The 14,046-nt window shown below is 45.3% G+C and overlaps 1 protein-coding gene across 1 annotated transcript in view; it reads left to right on the forward strand.

Annotated features, from left to right (window-relative positions):
• Positions 1-383: 383 nt before the first annotated feature.
• CEMIP (cell migration inducing protein, hyaluronan binding) overlaps positions 384-14,046 on the forward strand; it is a gene marked incomplete at its 5' end in the record, with an annotated part of 19,169 nt that continues 5,506 nt past the window's right edge. Inside the window, 11 exons of the mRNA XM_010143840.1 lie at positions 384-453; positions 1,245-1,373; positions 2,086-2,171; positions 4,824-4,955; positions 6,943-6,978; positions 7,070-7,225; positions 8,730-8,910; positions 10,637-10,852; positions 11,766-11,977; positions 12,450-12,635; positions 13,330-13,534. Of these exons, the coding sequence (XP_010142142.1) occupies positions 384-453; positions 1,245-1,373; positions 2,086-2,171; positions 4,824-4,955; positions 6,943-6,978; positions 7,070-7,225; positions 8,730-8,910; positions 10,637-10,852; positions 11,766-11,977; positions 12,450-12,635; positions 13,330-13,534 (1,609 nt within the window). The remainder of the gene's footprint in view (positions 454-1,244; positions 1,374-2,085; positions 2,172-4,823; positions 4,956-6,942; positions 6,979-7,069; positions 7,226-8,729; positions 8,911-10,636; positions 10,853-11,765; positions 11,978-12,449; positions 12,636-13,329; positions 13,535-14,046) is intronic.

The raw sequence follows: 14,046 nt of genomic DNA on the forward strand, positions 1-14,046 counted from the left end.
ATTAAACGAATCTCTAATGAACTTGAGGGCTTATTTGGGGGCAAAGTTCTTTTCTGTGACTTGTGCAACAACATATTTGCCTTATCATAAAACATGACTGACATCTGACAGCTTCATAGCAAGCTTGGAATTGCAGTCAAAATTCCTCTTTTAATACTCGGGGTTTTAAAAGATAAGGCCATGCTCTCTGTCAAACCACAGACTATACGTGGTATGAGAAGAGAAAGAAACAACCCAGAACCTTCCTTTGCCCCCTAGGCAGGACCCCTTATCAGGGGAGTTATCAGCCCTCCCTGTGCTGGGGCGGGGGGGGGTTGGTTTGTGGCTCTGGTGTGTGCTCAAAGTGTCATTTTCATGTTATTCTTTGTTTTCCTGACCTGCAGCGCCGTATCCACCTTCTGGATAGCCAACCCACACAACAACCTTATAAACTGTGCAGCTGCGGGATCTGAAGTGAGTGCACAAGTTTCTTATTTGGTAATAATTCAGACTGGTTACAGCCCTGCGAGGCTGAGGCTCTTGCTGGAATAAAACCTGCTTCTGTCACATAGGCATTTTGGAACTGCTCGATGGAGACATATGTTAATGTGGCTAGTGCCACAAATAAAAAAATAATACTTTTCCTTTCTCTCCCCACTTCTTGTCACTTGTTGTTTCCAGAGCTGGGTGGCTTTAACAAAAATTTCCAGCCTTTCCAAAGTGGGTAGCCTGAATAAATTAAATAAATGTGACTGTGAAGTCCCAGTGAAGTCTTTGGCAATGATTCTGTTGATTGCAGTATAACTATTCTTGGTCACATCAGGAGCCTTTATTTTCCTACTAAGACAAATAAACAAGCAAACCAAGCTTTAAACAAAGAGATGTGCTCTTCCCAGAGCTTCCAGGTCTAGGTTTGGGCTCCTAGATGCAGTTTAGGCAACTAAATAAAAATAGTCTGATTTTTAAGGCTCACGCATGCAGTGATAGGAAGACATCAGCATATGAGTGTGTGCATCATGAGTTTTGAAAGCCTGACTTATAGCTTCAATATACACGTCAAAGCTCAACTTCAGGCACCTGGAAGATGCGGGAGTGTGAATGTGGATGTACGTGTGTGTTAAACTCTGCTGCATACAGTTACACAGGTCAGTGCCACCAGCTGTGATTTGTCCTGAAACCTTCTGGCTGGCGTCCTGTGGCCTTGCTGATGGATCCTTGGGCTAATGTAGACCAGCAAAGTCTCAGACGTCCATTCTCTTTCTCAGGAAACAGGCTTTTGGTTTGTTCTGCACCACGTGCCGACGGGGCCCTCAGCAGGCATGTATTCCCCCGGCTACTCGGAGCACGTGCCAATGGGGAAATTCTCCAACAACCGCGCACATTCCAACTACCGGGTGAGTCTGCACGCAACAGGAACGCTGCCCTCGGAAAAAACACCATCTTCTTGCTCCAGCTCTTCGGGTCTGCAAGCTATTAATGCCTGTGCTTTCTGTTTCACTAAAAGTTACTGAGAGCTTGTTTGTGTCTGCAGATAAAGCAGCTTGCGCGCTGGCGTGGGAGCTCTGCGAGTCAGCCAGCACCCAGTTCTCTTGGCTCTCGTGCATTCAGAGAGGCTCTTCCCTCTGCTCAGGCTGCTTCTCTGCTTCTGCACTCCTAAAATAGTGCCTCCAGGAGCATCTATTGGCAGCTTGTCTAATTATAGACCTCAACTGCCGATGTTAGCAATTAACTGAACAGATCTAGAGGGATAAATACGGGCTGCTGTGTCTAATCGCCTTCTCTTCTCCCATTGACCCTTAGCATGCTGTGTCGTGGGGCTGTGTGAGTGTCACTGAGTGCTCTAGACCGCAGCAGGGTGTTTATGTGTGCGGGCATACACGTGTTTACCAGAGAGGTGCAGTTTCTGGAGATTTGTGGCAATTTTGGGGGGGGTGTGCAAGCCTGGATGGTCCTGGCAGCCCTCCGATTCATGTGTTACTAACAGAAGCAGTTAGGAGGATTGTGCGAGTGACTTTGGCTTACAACAGTTGGAGGCAGGTCCTGCAGATGGACAGAGCTGTAGAATACATAAATATACCATAATATTGCATCTGTCTTCTCTTTTAGGCTGGAATGATCATCGATAATGGCGTTAAAACCACTCCAGCCTCTGCCAAGGACAAAAGACCTATCCTGACGCTGATTTCTGGGAGGTAAAGTGTTTTGCACAGTTTGGTTTGGAAAAGACTCCTCGATAGCACTGACTGAAAGCTATGGAATTGTTCCCAAGCAAGCTGACAAGAATCATTGCAATGCTTTTGGGGTGGCTCTTATCAAGGAAAGGTCTTCACTTGGTTTTAACACTTTCTCTTGTCTTCTCCATTCCCCTTCCTAAGGGACCCCCAGCACCCACACCCTGCTGGTTTTGTCCTTGCTCTTCAGCTCTGAACTGAGCTGGCATGGATGCTACATCTGCTCTAGGGTGTTCTGTTGCTTTTTTTTTTTTTTAGGTAAGTGAGAGCATTAAACGCTGTCTGATCTACAGCCCCACTGGGCAGAACTTGCAGCAAGAGTTTCCTAGGAAAAAGAAGTATTTCCTGGGAATGCTGTTGATTTTCTTTGTTCTTTTAGGACCTGCTTGAACAGGGAGTGCTCACACTTTAATTTCGAATTTCTGTCTAGTTCCAAGACCATCGCTGCTGCTGCACAACCTCTGTGCGGTGTAATGGAGTCATTTAGAAATACTGGAAACCTCTCTATAGAGCATATCATATCAACAGCCCTACCGGGCTGGTGGCTTCTGAGAAGCCTCTCTTTCCCCAAAGCTGACTCCAGTAGAGGCTGATGTAAGCAGGGGGCTTCTTGTGGGCAGAGTCTACTGCACCTGCACCCTTTTATCTCATTAGAGCTTGACTCTGCCTTAGTTACCAACCCTAGGGAGAGAAGAGGACTTAAATATTCTCAAGTTTTGAAGCTTTCTTTCCTGACAGACCAATTGCCTCCAGTTGCACCCAACCTGCATTCCCCTGTGACTGTGTTTCTTTGCAGAAAAAAACACGTAGAGAAGAGAAACCTGCTGAAAACCTCTGCTCAGCAGAGGAGAATAACAATTTTTTGGGACGTGAGTTACCCACATTTCTGAAGTCCCACACTGGGCAAGCATCGCAGGGGTGGGACCACTCCTCCTCCCTGGGGGAGCCCAGCCAGGAGCTCAGATATTGGTTATCCTATGATCCACACCACCCCAGTGCCCTGGCTAGCAGCTGATGCTGAAAGATGTCCAGAAGTGAATATTATTTACATTAGTCTAATGCTCAATTAATTTAAATTATTAATTCAATAATAAGAGTAACTGCTGAAAAAATAACTTATTAAGAGCTGCCTGCTCTGCAAGTACGTCCGAATTCTCTTGGGAGCCTGGTGCCGCTCTCCCGTATAGCTGAGTGCGTGCCTTTGGAAACTGCCTGCTGCCGCAGGCGCAGTGATTACAAAAGGCAATTTGTCCCTTGCCATACAAGGGCAGGAATGACCCCTGGAAGCCAGGCAATTCATAATGCAGTCATGTTTATGCTGGGGGATTACCCACCAGCACAGGCTGCAGCTCAGATTATTTACACCATTTTCCAGTTTTCATGTGTCAAGGCTGAAAGCCTGAATAAATGATCATAGCTGGACTGGCTGGGGCAAACTTTGAGGTAGCCTGGACAGTTACCGAGTTGGAGAGATTATTCCGCATTCAATTACAGCATTAAATGTCTGAGTCAAATTTTCTACTCTGTGGTGTTCCTCCAGTTATACATGGATGTGAATGAAACTGGAATCCATCTCAAAATATACGTATTTAACAATGTCTGGGGAATTCACGAGGACTGATATTAAATCTCTCTCTGAAAGCAACTTCACAGTGATGGAGCTGCCAAAGCAATATTCATTTACTGGAACCCTATCAGCCCGATGCTCAGTTTTAGATTGATATGGTGGGTTATTAAGCAAAGCAAAGTGCTATTGAGTATCTGTTAGAGATTTGACAGCTTGGCGTCGCTACCCATTGATGAGGCATGAATTTTAATGTCTGGACCACCCGTTGCTGGCACTGAGTTTAATACTCATCTGTCAGGTTTCCTAAGCTGTGTAGCATGATGGAAGATGCTCCTTCAGTAGCAAATGGGAGAGCTGTGCCTCAGGACTGGTAGATGACAGCCGAACTCAGCACCACCGTAGCGAGCCAGAGCCCAGCTCAGATCCCGTGGCCCGAGCGGTGGCTGACAGGTGGCAGCTGAGGGCACACACGTTGCTGCAGTTTCCGCTTGTGCCTGGTTTTTTCCTACATCAGGCCACTATTTCATCATACTTGAGAACTTCACAGTTAATAAATCTTGTACGTGTGTACTGGGTAATGTATAGTGGGAATAGTGAGGGACAGAGTCTCAACCCCTCTCCAAGATGTTTTAATTCCTTTCCATAGAAAGAAAATTTGGCAGTGGTACTCCCTGCCAGAGTATAGCCAAGGTTAGGAGATAAGAGTGCTCAAAAGGGAAAACAAAAGGCTATTTCTCTAAATAACAGGACTATGCTAAAGGATGACAGTAAGGGATTAAGAAGTATCTCAGACTTTTGGGAGCAGTAATAAACTTTCCATGCTTTTAGCAATGTAACAGCAATACAATAAGGAAACTTGGAGCAGGTCTTCACAGCTGCCTCGCCTGGACTGTCCTTCCCTTGGCAGTTGGGTCTGGTCATTGCTGCTTCGCTAGGCACACTACTTGGATGGACTGTTGTCCCAGAGCTGTTCCAGATGTTTAGCAGAGCCATGCACCAAGCAAGGCTACCTTCCCTCACCAATATTTCTTCTCTCCTGGTTACAGATACAGCCCACACAAAGATGCTGATCCTTTGAAGCCCAGGGAACCTGCAATAATTGAGCGCTTTATTGCCTACAAGAATCAGGATCACGGGGCCTGGCTGCGGGGTGGAGATGTGTGGCTGGACGACTGCCAGTGAGTTTTGCCTTATTTCACCTCTCGGAGTTCAGGCTGGTGTTTATGGCAAGCATAGTTGTGGTTCAGACTATTTATATCGCTTTGCACCTTTCATATGGCCAAGATTGAAATAAAGATGAAACCCTAAGTAAACACAGGCATTATTTTACACAAACAAACCCTGCTTTGTCTGAACAGAAGATCTCTCCGATCGTTTCTCTGGGTGACCCTGACCAGCATTCAGAAATGGTCACATATACACACACAGACACAGAGATACAAATAACTAAAAATAAAACCTGATTTTTTTTTACATGAAAAATGAGGGGATTTGAAAAGAAAGTAGCAAAATCTACCACCTCCCCTGGCTGAGCCTGGTCACAGATGAGTTTAATGTAGTTCACTGTTATGCTGAATAAGTGAGTACTGACAAAGCAGACGTAAAACCACGCATCACAGCAGCGAGGGCAGGAGACCAGGCAAGTGCATGTTGCGCTCTTCGAAGGCCATCTCCTGTGCTGGTCAGGACAGATATTTGTTTCGCACTTGAAAACAGATGATCTATCGTTTCTTTTGCTGAGCCAGACTCTTGATATCAACCTCAATGAAGAAAGAGGAGAAAAAGGAAAAAGCCCTTTTGTGAGGCATATTGTGATAACCCTAGTACGAGTAGCTGTCACACCGTGATCTGGTGTCCAATTCCTGGCCTTACCTTTGAGTGACCCAAAACTCTTAGATCAAGTGGTGTGAGCTGGCTGTAGTGACCGGTCAGGTTGGTGAGAATGAGACTGTAGCAGAACAGTCAGAAACATAATATTGAGTAAATGTTTGTGCTTCTTACGAACTTACAAACCAGAAATAGCTAGCCCACTCCACAGCCAGCCGTGTTGTCTTTGCAGATGACACCCATGTCACTGAGACATTTACATTGCTTGTGGAGCACATCAGATACACGGAGGTTGCTGGAAGACCAAGTACTTCATCGGTTTCCAGCAGCAGACCTATGAGTGCATGTGAATTCAAGCAAGCAGCCATCAAACTGTAATTGTCTTTACAGCCACAGTAATTTCCATTTCTATTGCTATGAAAAGACTTATGTCTTACATTAACAAAACAAACGTTAATGTGGCGCGCAGCACATCAACTCCAGCGAGCGTTTACGGGGCTGGAGGAAGCCGAGGGGAGGCGATGGTCTGTGTGGAAGGGCTGCCACCTGCAGACAGGAGCGGGGCAGAGCGGGGGCTTTCCTCACTGCGCCACCTCCGCTGGTGTTTTTGCTGAGGTCAAGGACAGGCGTGATGTGACATTGATATGAAGATACCATCAAGACTTACTCACACTATCATTTTAATTGTACCTTCCTACAAGCAGGAGTCACGGGCTGACAGTTGTGATTTATCTCATCTAGAAGCTTTGGAACTTCAGCAAAATGAAAAGACATTTTATTACTTTTTTTTTTTTTTTTGTAATAAAGAAGGTCTGATCTCTATCATTCTGCTGATGAAAGAGAAGTCAAGCTTCTCTATTTTTATAACAGTTCCCCTTGTAAACCTATTTTATGGAAGCATTACGTGACACACGAACACAGGGGAGCACAGAGGTGTGCATAAAGCAAAGAACTGCTAAATAATAAAAGCTAGTTGAAGTGTGAGAGGAGCATGATCTTTTTACCTAACAGTGAAAAGAGTGTGGTCATTTGATGCAGGGAAAAAGCTCTATCAGACAAGTAAATTATGCCCAGTAGTCACCAGCTTAACCTCAGCTGGGAGCAACCAGCTGCGTGTCTGCTGCCTCGTATGATCTGCATATACTGCAAGACGTGCCAAAAGAGATCTTCCAAAACTAGACAGGGAACAACCGTGGAATCACCTGAGTTCCCCATGAGCACTGATCAGTATTTAGGCCCTGCTGTCCTCCATCTTACTGGTTTGGTTATTTTAGTTTGACATGATAAAACAAAGCAAACCCAAACCTCTTCTGAAGCAAACCTCTCTTCTCTTTGCAGGTTTGCTGACAATGGCATTGGCCTGACCTTGGCCAGGTAAGTGTGGCACAGGTTGTGCCACAGATTGGGGCACAGCTGGTGGGGGTGGGTGTGAGCAGCCCCTTCACTTCTAGCCCTTCCCTCCTAGTGGTGGGACTTTTCCTCACGACGATGGCTCAAAGCAAGAAATCAAGAACAGCTTGTTTGTTGGTGAGAGTGGAAACCTGGGCACTGAGACGACAGACAACGAGATCTGGGGACCTGGAGGTCTGGATCACAGAGGAAGGACCCTGCCCATTGGCCCGTAAGTTCAGCTTAGAACATCAAAGCACTCACTGTTCCCACTCTCAGTGAAAACTTCAGCCCAGTGTGGTTTCCTCAGTGCTGTTCAGTTTAATAACCATTACACAGAAAGGATTTGGTTTCACATCTCCCCATCCCAAAGTCCTCACTGTGCAGCTGCTGCTGGCAGGTACATACTTGCAGGCTGCCAAGACAGAATCAAACTCCTTTTTCCTTCCCTCTCTCCTTTGGAAACAGAGTTAAGCAGACAGCAAGAGGACTGTGTGCTAGCTGGGCACTTCTGTATATGTAGTCAGCAGTGCTTGAGCATTGTGACAGTCTCCATCCAGGTCAGCTGCCAGGAAAGCTCATAGAAGCCCCTCCCCGGGCTTGTGCTGGCTCAGATGTGGTCACAGATGTCCTCAGAGCTGTTATTACTATTGCTACTGAGCTACAGGAGTTTGATGCCTTTGTTAGTTTTGAAATGGCCAGTGAACTTCATGTGTGGCCTTTTCCTAGTCCTTAGTCCTACAGATTTGGTTTGCAAGTGCAGTAAAGTTTTGTCGTTATTCTTAAAAACAGTTACTCTAGCAGTAGCCCTACAGCGAACAAACAGCTCAGTTGATTTTTTTTCTGCCATATTATTAAATACCTCCATTTTGCTTCTGAGTAATGATACAGGAGGCTTATTATTACCTGTATAATAATGAACACCTAGTCTGCTAAGACTCTCCTTCTCATGCCCTTTACGTATATATGTGTGGGCATATCTAATCTCAGGTGATGCACAGCACAGCAGCAGGCAAGTCTTGACTAAAGAAAACCATTTGTATGAAGAACGGATCAAATTTATTTATCATAAGTGCAATTTGAAACATCTTATCTTAGCCTCTTAAGGAGCTCAAGCATCTCTCTCACTTAATCAGCGTGAAAAATGGTGTCTCCTTTACCGTGCAGACAATATCAGAAAAGGCTGTTCGTAAAGATTCATTAGACTGCCCCTTCACCTCTTACCAACTCTGTAGATTGTAAGACCTTTCCTTGTTTTCAAATCCTGTTTTCTATTGCAGTTGAGTTGCACTGTTTCTCTCCAAGTTCCTTGGAAAGATGTGGTGGGACTTCTTTTAGCCCCGCCATTACTCAACCCAAGGAGTCTGATGAGTGTCAGGTTTCACTGCTGCAGACCTCATTTCTGATGGCAAAAATGAGTTTATTCACTTATAGGTCAGTGCTTTGGCATTGCTGTAAGCTCCTTCCCTGGAGGAGCACAGACCAAACAAAGATGATCTGTTCAGACATGAGAGAACTCGAGCTGAACTTGCAAGGATAAGAGAACTTCATGGATCTAAAAAGGAGGGAAATCCCTTCTCTTCCAAAACGTGAACTCAGGAGTCATCTCAGGGCTATGAAAAATGCAAGCAGATGAGAAACAAGTGCTGTGGGACTGTACATGTCTAGCCTACATTCTCATCCTCATGCTTATGTGTCTTGACTGAGTCTCTTTGTGTCCTCCAAATGTGTTTTAGGGATTTTCCCATTAGAGGGATTCAGTTCTATGATGGACCGATCAACGTTCAGAACTGCACCTTCCGCAAATTTGCTGCCCTGGATGGCCGGCACACAAGTGCCCTGGCGTTCCGGCTCAATAACGCCTGGCAGAGCTGCCCCAACAATAACGTCACCGACATCCATTTTGAAGACGTCCCTGTAAGTTATCCTTCTCAGAAAGCATTTTCCAGTTGGCTTGGAAATAGGGTTGTGAGCAATAAGGGTGTAGCAGCCTTTAGAAGAAACACGAGATCTTCAGGAGGGTGCCTATTGTCTTTGACAGATGTTTAAAAAGATGACAGTAGCTGAGAAGGAGAAAATTGGATGGGTGAAACAACAAGAAAATCCAATTCTCTGACAGGTTTGCAGAAAACCAGAAGCAAGCATCAGATTTAAAAAAAAGAAGTGTGATTCAAGTGAAAATAATTTCCGTTTCTGTTTGTCTCAGAAACTGTAAAATACGGAGAAGAATCTGCCGCTTTATTTTTGACAGCAGTATAACATCAAAGCATCAACAGAGGGAAGTCTGTTGTGGAAGGTCTAACCCACCTAGAAGCAGAAAATACTGATTTTGGGAAACAGCCACTGAAACTGAGCTGATGAGGGGTAATTCCGCAGCCCTGCACACGAGGGTACTTCCACAGGCTCCAGGTCTGCAGACAAAACGCGAGCAGAGCCCAGCCAAAACGGGTCTGCCGAACTTTGAACTATACTATGAACTTCTGGGTTCTGGTCTGAACCTGTCCTGGGGTCTGTGCTTTTGAGTTATTTTTGTATTTGCTTGAACAAATATGTGCTAACTGGTTTGCTGAGGTTCACCTCTAGCAGCTGTTAAATCCAACTGCCAAACATTACAAACAAACAAATAAATAAAGTGGTTAGGACTGAAATGATTTGAGTTGCTTAACTTTCAAAAAATTAGCAGACTTGCTCGCATGTCAGGAAAAGTGCTGACTGGCGATCCCTGTGCCAAATGGGACGGGAAAGGTAAAATTCCCCTAAAAGTGTGGGTCGGTCACTCTCTCACATTGCACCGGCTTGGCTGGTGACGTGATATTTATTTATGCTGGATAAAAATATCAGTTAGAAGTTGCCTGAGCAGCTATTTCCCAAGGGAGGTTGCTGATTATTCCCAGCATCAGTGTGACTTCATGTGGCTTTGGAACCTTAAAAATATATTAGCAGACAATGAGTGAAGTGGCTCTGGTGAAATCACCCCGTCTCCTGAACCTTCCCCCAGAATTTTAAAACAAACCTTCTCACAGCTGAGGCTGAAATTCCGGTTGTTTTAGCCTCTCCCCCATGGTCAGCAGGGAAATCTGTGTCTGCTCTGTGCGACAAACCAAACACTCCTCTTCAGCGTGTGACCCAGCGCTACGCTGACTTCAGGTGCAGTGAGGAGGCAGCGTGCAGGCAGAGGCAACCCTAACGTGCCTGTACCAAACGGCGTTGATGTTCCTGCCCGCTAGCAGGATCAGCTTAGTTAAAAATGCTCTTGGTGCTTCCGCCTTTGGATACTCAGTTTCGGAAGCTTAGAGTTTTATTACCCCGTAAACGCTGTCTTGAGAACCTGCAGCCCCAGCCTTCGTCTGGAGTTGTGGGGCCTCAGAGCTGTTGACCATGAAGCCTGCAATGTCTCAAGCTGAGCAGCCAAAATCTGGGGCCATTTAAAGAATGGTGATGTTAGTGCATGGACAGATTTCTTCATGGGCAAGTTGACCTATAAACCCAACGCTGTCTCATGTCCAAGCTACTTTCCAATGGCAAATAAAGTCAGAAAATAGGTCCTTCGAGCCGCTGTAGTGACCATAGCCATCCTTTACTCTGTACTCCGAGCGATTAATTCCTTTCTGGAGATGTAAATGTGTTTTCCTGTTTTGTTTAGATTACCTCAAGGGTCTTCTTTGGAGAGCCTGGCCCATGGTTCAATGACCTGGATATGGATGGTGATAAAACATCAGTTTTTCATGATGTAGATGGTTCTGTGTCAGAATATCCAGGTTCCTACCTGATAAAAGAAGATAACTGGTTAATCAAGCATCCTGATTGCATCGACGTGCCCGACTGGAGAGGTTCCATCTGCAGCGGACACTTTGCGCAGGTGAAGCTGCTTACTTTGCAGTATCATTACTACTTTATTTTGTTTTAAATTTCCAGGCACTGTTAATCTCAACCTTTAGATACGGACTTACTCTTGGGTGCTCTGAGTTTATTTATTTGCGTGTCTGTGCTGGTGGTTTTGAACACGAGGATACTATGGCACTTTTTCGGATATTTTGGCCTTGACTGCTAACAGCTCTAACAGTTCCTGCCTGAGGTCCCCTAAGAGCTCCATGAGCATTAGCAGATTGATATTCATACATCTATAGGTTGTTGGCTAGTTATTTTTCCTTGATTTATGGAGGAAAGCTCTACTCACAGTGTTGTGGGAAATATGCTGTGCAGTTGAAATTAGAACTTCAGCTCTTTCATCCTGTTGTGTAACCACCAAACCATTCTTCCTACCACACGAGCTCCAGGGGTTGCTGACTTGAGAGAGTCCTCACTTTCCTCTGATGAGTAGTGCCTGTTTTTGTCTTGGGTGTTGCAACAGTTGTTTTCTTTTCTGCGTAGTGCCATTAAAGCCGATTTCTAACTGCTGAGCTTGTTTTCATGCTTCTGAAATCCAGACAGAAGGGCCCTTGTTCAGGAGAAGTCAGATGTCTGAGGTAGATACTGTCCCACCGTTGAGGGTTGCCCCTTACCCTGTGAAATACTTCAGCCTTACTGCAGGCCTGTTTGAAGCCTTGGCTGGAACGTACTCTTGAACTCAGTGGATGAGGAAATGGTCTTTCTTTTTTCTGCAAACTGTTTACTTTAGTGAAAAGGAAGCCTAAGAAATGGAATGTAAGCCTACGGCGTACAGGTCACGGTGGAAGTCACAGGGCTCGCATCAGTTCACATCTATTGAGTAGCTGTGTCTGCAATGTTTTACTGTAGTTCATTAAACCCTTGGTGATCATTTTTTCATCTAGATATACATCCAAGCCTACAAGCCAGCCAACCTGAAAATGAAAATAATAAAAAATGACTACCACAATCACCCACTCTACTTGGAAGGGGCTTTGAGCAAAAGCACTCATTACCAGCAGTATCAGCCAGTTGTAACTCTGAGGAAAGGCTACACCATCCACTGGGACAAGACGGCCCCTGAAGAGCTCGCCATATGGCTCATCAACTTCAACAAGTGAGTGATCCAACCGAATTCCAACATTCCAGCCCAATAATGTAACTGCACAATTTTAATGGGTGAGGTCATCACCTCATTGAGCTCTCCCAGAACGAACACGCTTGTTCCAGGAAGTCCATTGAGTTCACCATCTTTCCATTTGATATCTCAGATTCCTGTTTCCTCCCCCAGGAAGCCCTGCAAGATAACATGGTTCATTTTTAGAGGCCTAAAGCTAATTCATTCCTGGTGTGTGGAAGTCACAGGTGTAGAAGTCAGGAGAAGAGCTGACCCACATTGCCTAACTAACCCATGGTTGTTATGTCTAATTTACATTGCATTGATTCATCCCAAACCATTAAAATTTTATCTGGCCAGGAAAGAAAGAAGTTGCATTTCAGAGTGAATTATTTCATTTGGCTTCTAGCATGCCCAGGAAAATAACAGTCATGTGTCGACTTGTTATAATGTGGGTCTTTGCTATTTTTAGGAATGACTGGATCCAAGTAGGGTTTTGCTATCCTAAAGGGACAACATTTTCCATTCTCTCAGACATCCACAACCGTCTCTTGAAGAAAACGTACAAAACTGGAACCTTCTACAGAACCTCTCAAATGGAGAAACTGGAGCACAGATATCCTAGCAAAGGGTACTACTACTGGGACGAGGACACCGGGTAAGGAAGCGAGCCTTGCCGATTTGGACACCACTCGGGAAAGCAGCGGGAGTAGCGAGGTGTTTGGCTAATGCCATTAGCGGGAATCAAAAGTCTTTCTGGGAATGTGACCAGTGTTTAATTTTCCTGGGACTCCCAGGACTGCCAGTCCTTCACAGCCTCTGCTGCACTGCCAATTGCTCTGAGAAATGCTTTGCTAAGTGAATATAAATTAGGAAAAAAGAGACAAAAGCAAAGTGCAGACCATGAAACTGAACTGGAGACACACCCAGCTCCTTTTGTTTTGAACAGCAACCATTTATAAACACCACAGCCGGGATGCACAGGAACTAAGAGTGTAAAGCCTGTTGTTTTCTTTTAAAGAATTAAAAGAATGGAAAAGAAAGGTCTAAAATACTAAGCACATATTCCTACATAAAATGTATCATTATAAAATAGAGCCCAAAGGGAGTTCAGGTGTCAACTAATTTCTCTGTCTGAAGTTCCCTGACCTCCCCAAACCGTTTCTGAGATGTGTGACCTCTTTTGTTTGCGTGTGGTATGTTGAGCACCATAAAACGCAGCCATCAGCACTGAGGGTTTGCAATGCATGCTGTTGCAAAGCACTAGGAAGGAGTCCACCAAAACTGGGAGTGAGTGGGTTTTTTTGCACAGAAGTCACAAGGATGTGTTTGCTTTTCTCTCCTACATGCAGGCTGCTGTTTCTGAAACTCAAAGCTCAAAATGAGAAGGACAAATTTGCTTTCTGTTCTGTCAAGGGCTGTGAACGAATAAGGATCAAAGCTGTGATCCCAAAGATGGCTGGTGTCAGTGACTGCGAAGCCGTGGCCTATCCCAAGTACACTGAGACACCAATAGTAGAAGTGCCAATGCCTAAGAAGCTCTCTAGTGCACAACTGGTAAAGTAGTTGATTTCTTATCGCAGAATTATTGCCAGTGTGGATCTGTAGTTCTGGCACCCGCTGTGTGCACAGACACAGAAAAACTTTGTACTGGGTTCAGTGTTTTTTTCTGCAATGGTTCAGGCATGTGAATTAATATGAAACAGCTTCTTGCACATGCAGAGAGCACATGTCTCCAGAGGACAGAGCCACCTAAGACTTTGGTGGAAGATGGATACTTAGCCTTTGGGGGCTCTAGTGCTCAAAAGCACAGGGTGAAAAGTGATGAGCTGGAAGACAGAGTGGTCCAGGGAACGTGATTCTGGAGAGACACAAGGTTCCCTGCCTGGCCTCCAGCTCCTGCAGGCTCTAAGAACAGCAGTGTCGGAGGGGGACTGCACAGCTGAGAACCTCATTCATACAGCGCACAGCACTGCCTCCTGTACCCAACCCAGTCTGGTTCTGGGGGAGGGAGGGGGCTGTTTTTCTGGGGGATTTTGTTTCTTTCACTCATCACCCTTGAAGCAGGA

The sequence above is a fragment of the Buceros rhinoceros genome, unplaced genomic scaffold, assembly GCF_000710305.1.
Source record: "Buceros rhinoceros silvestris isolate BGI_N320 unplaced genomic scaffold, ASM71030v1 scaffold29989, whole genome shotgun sequence".
Lineage (NCBI taxonomy): Eukaryota > Metazoa > Chordata > Aves > Bucerotiformes > Bucerotidae > Buceros > Buceros rhinoceros.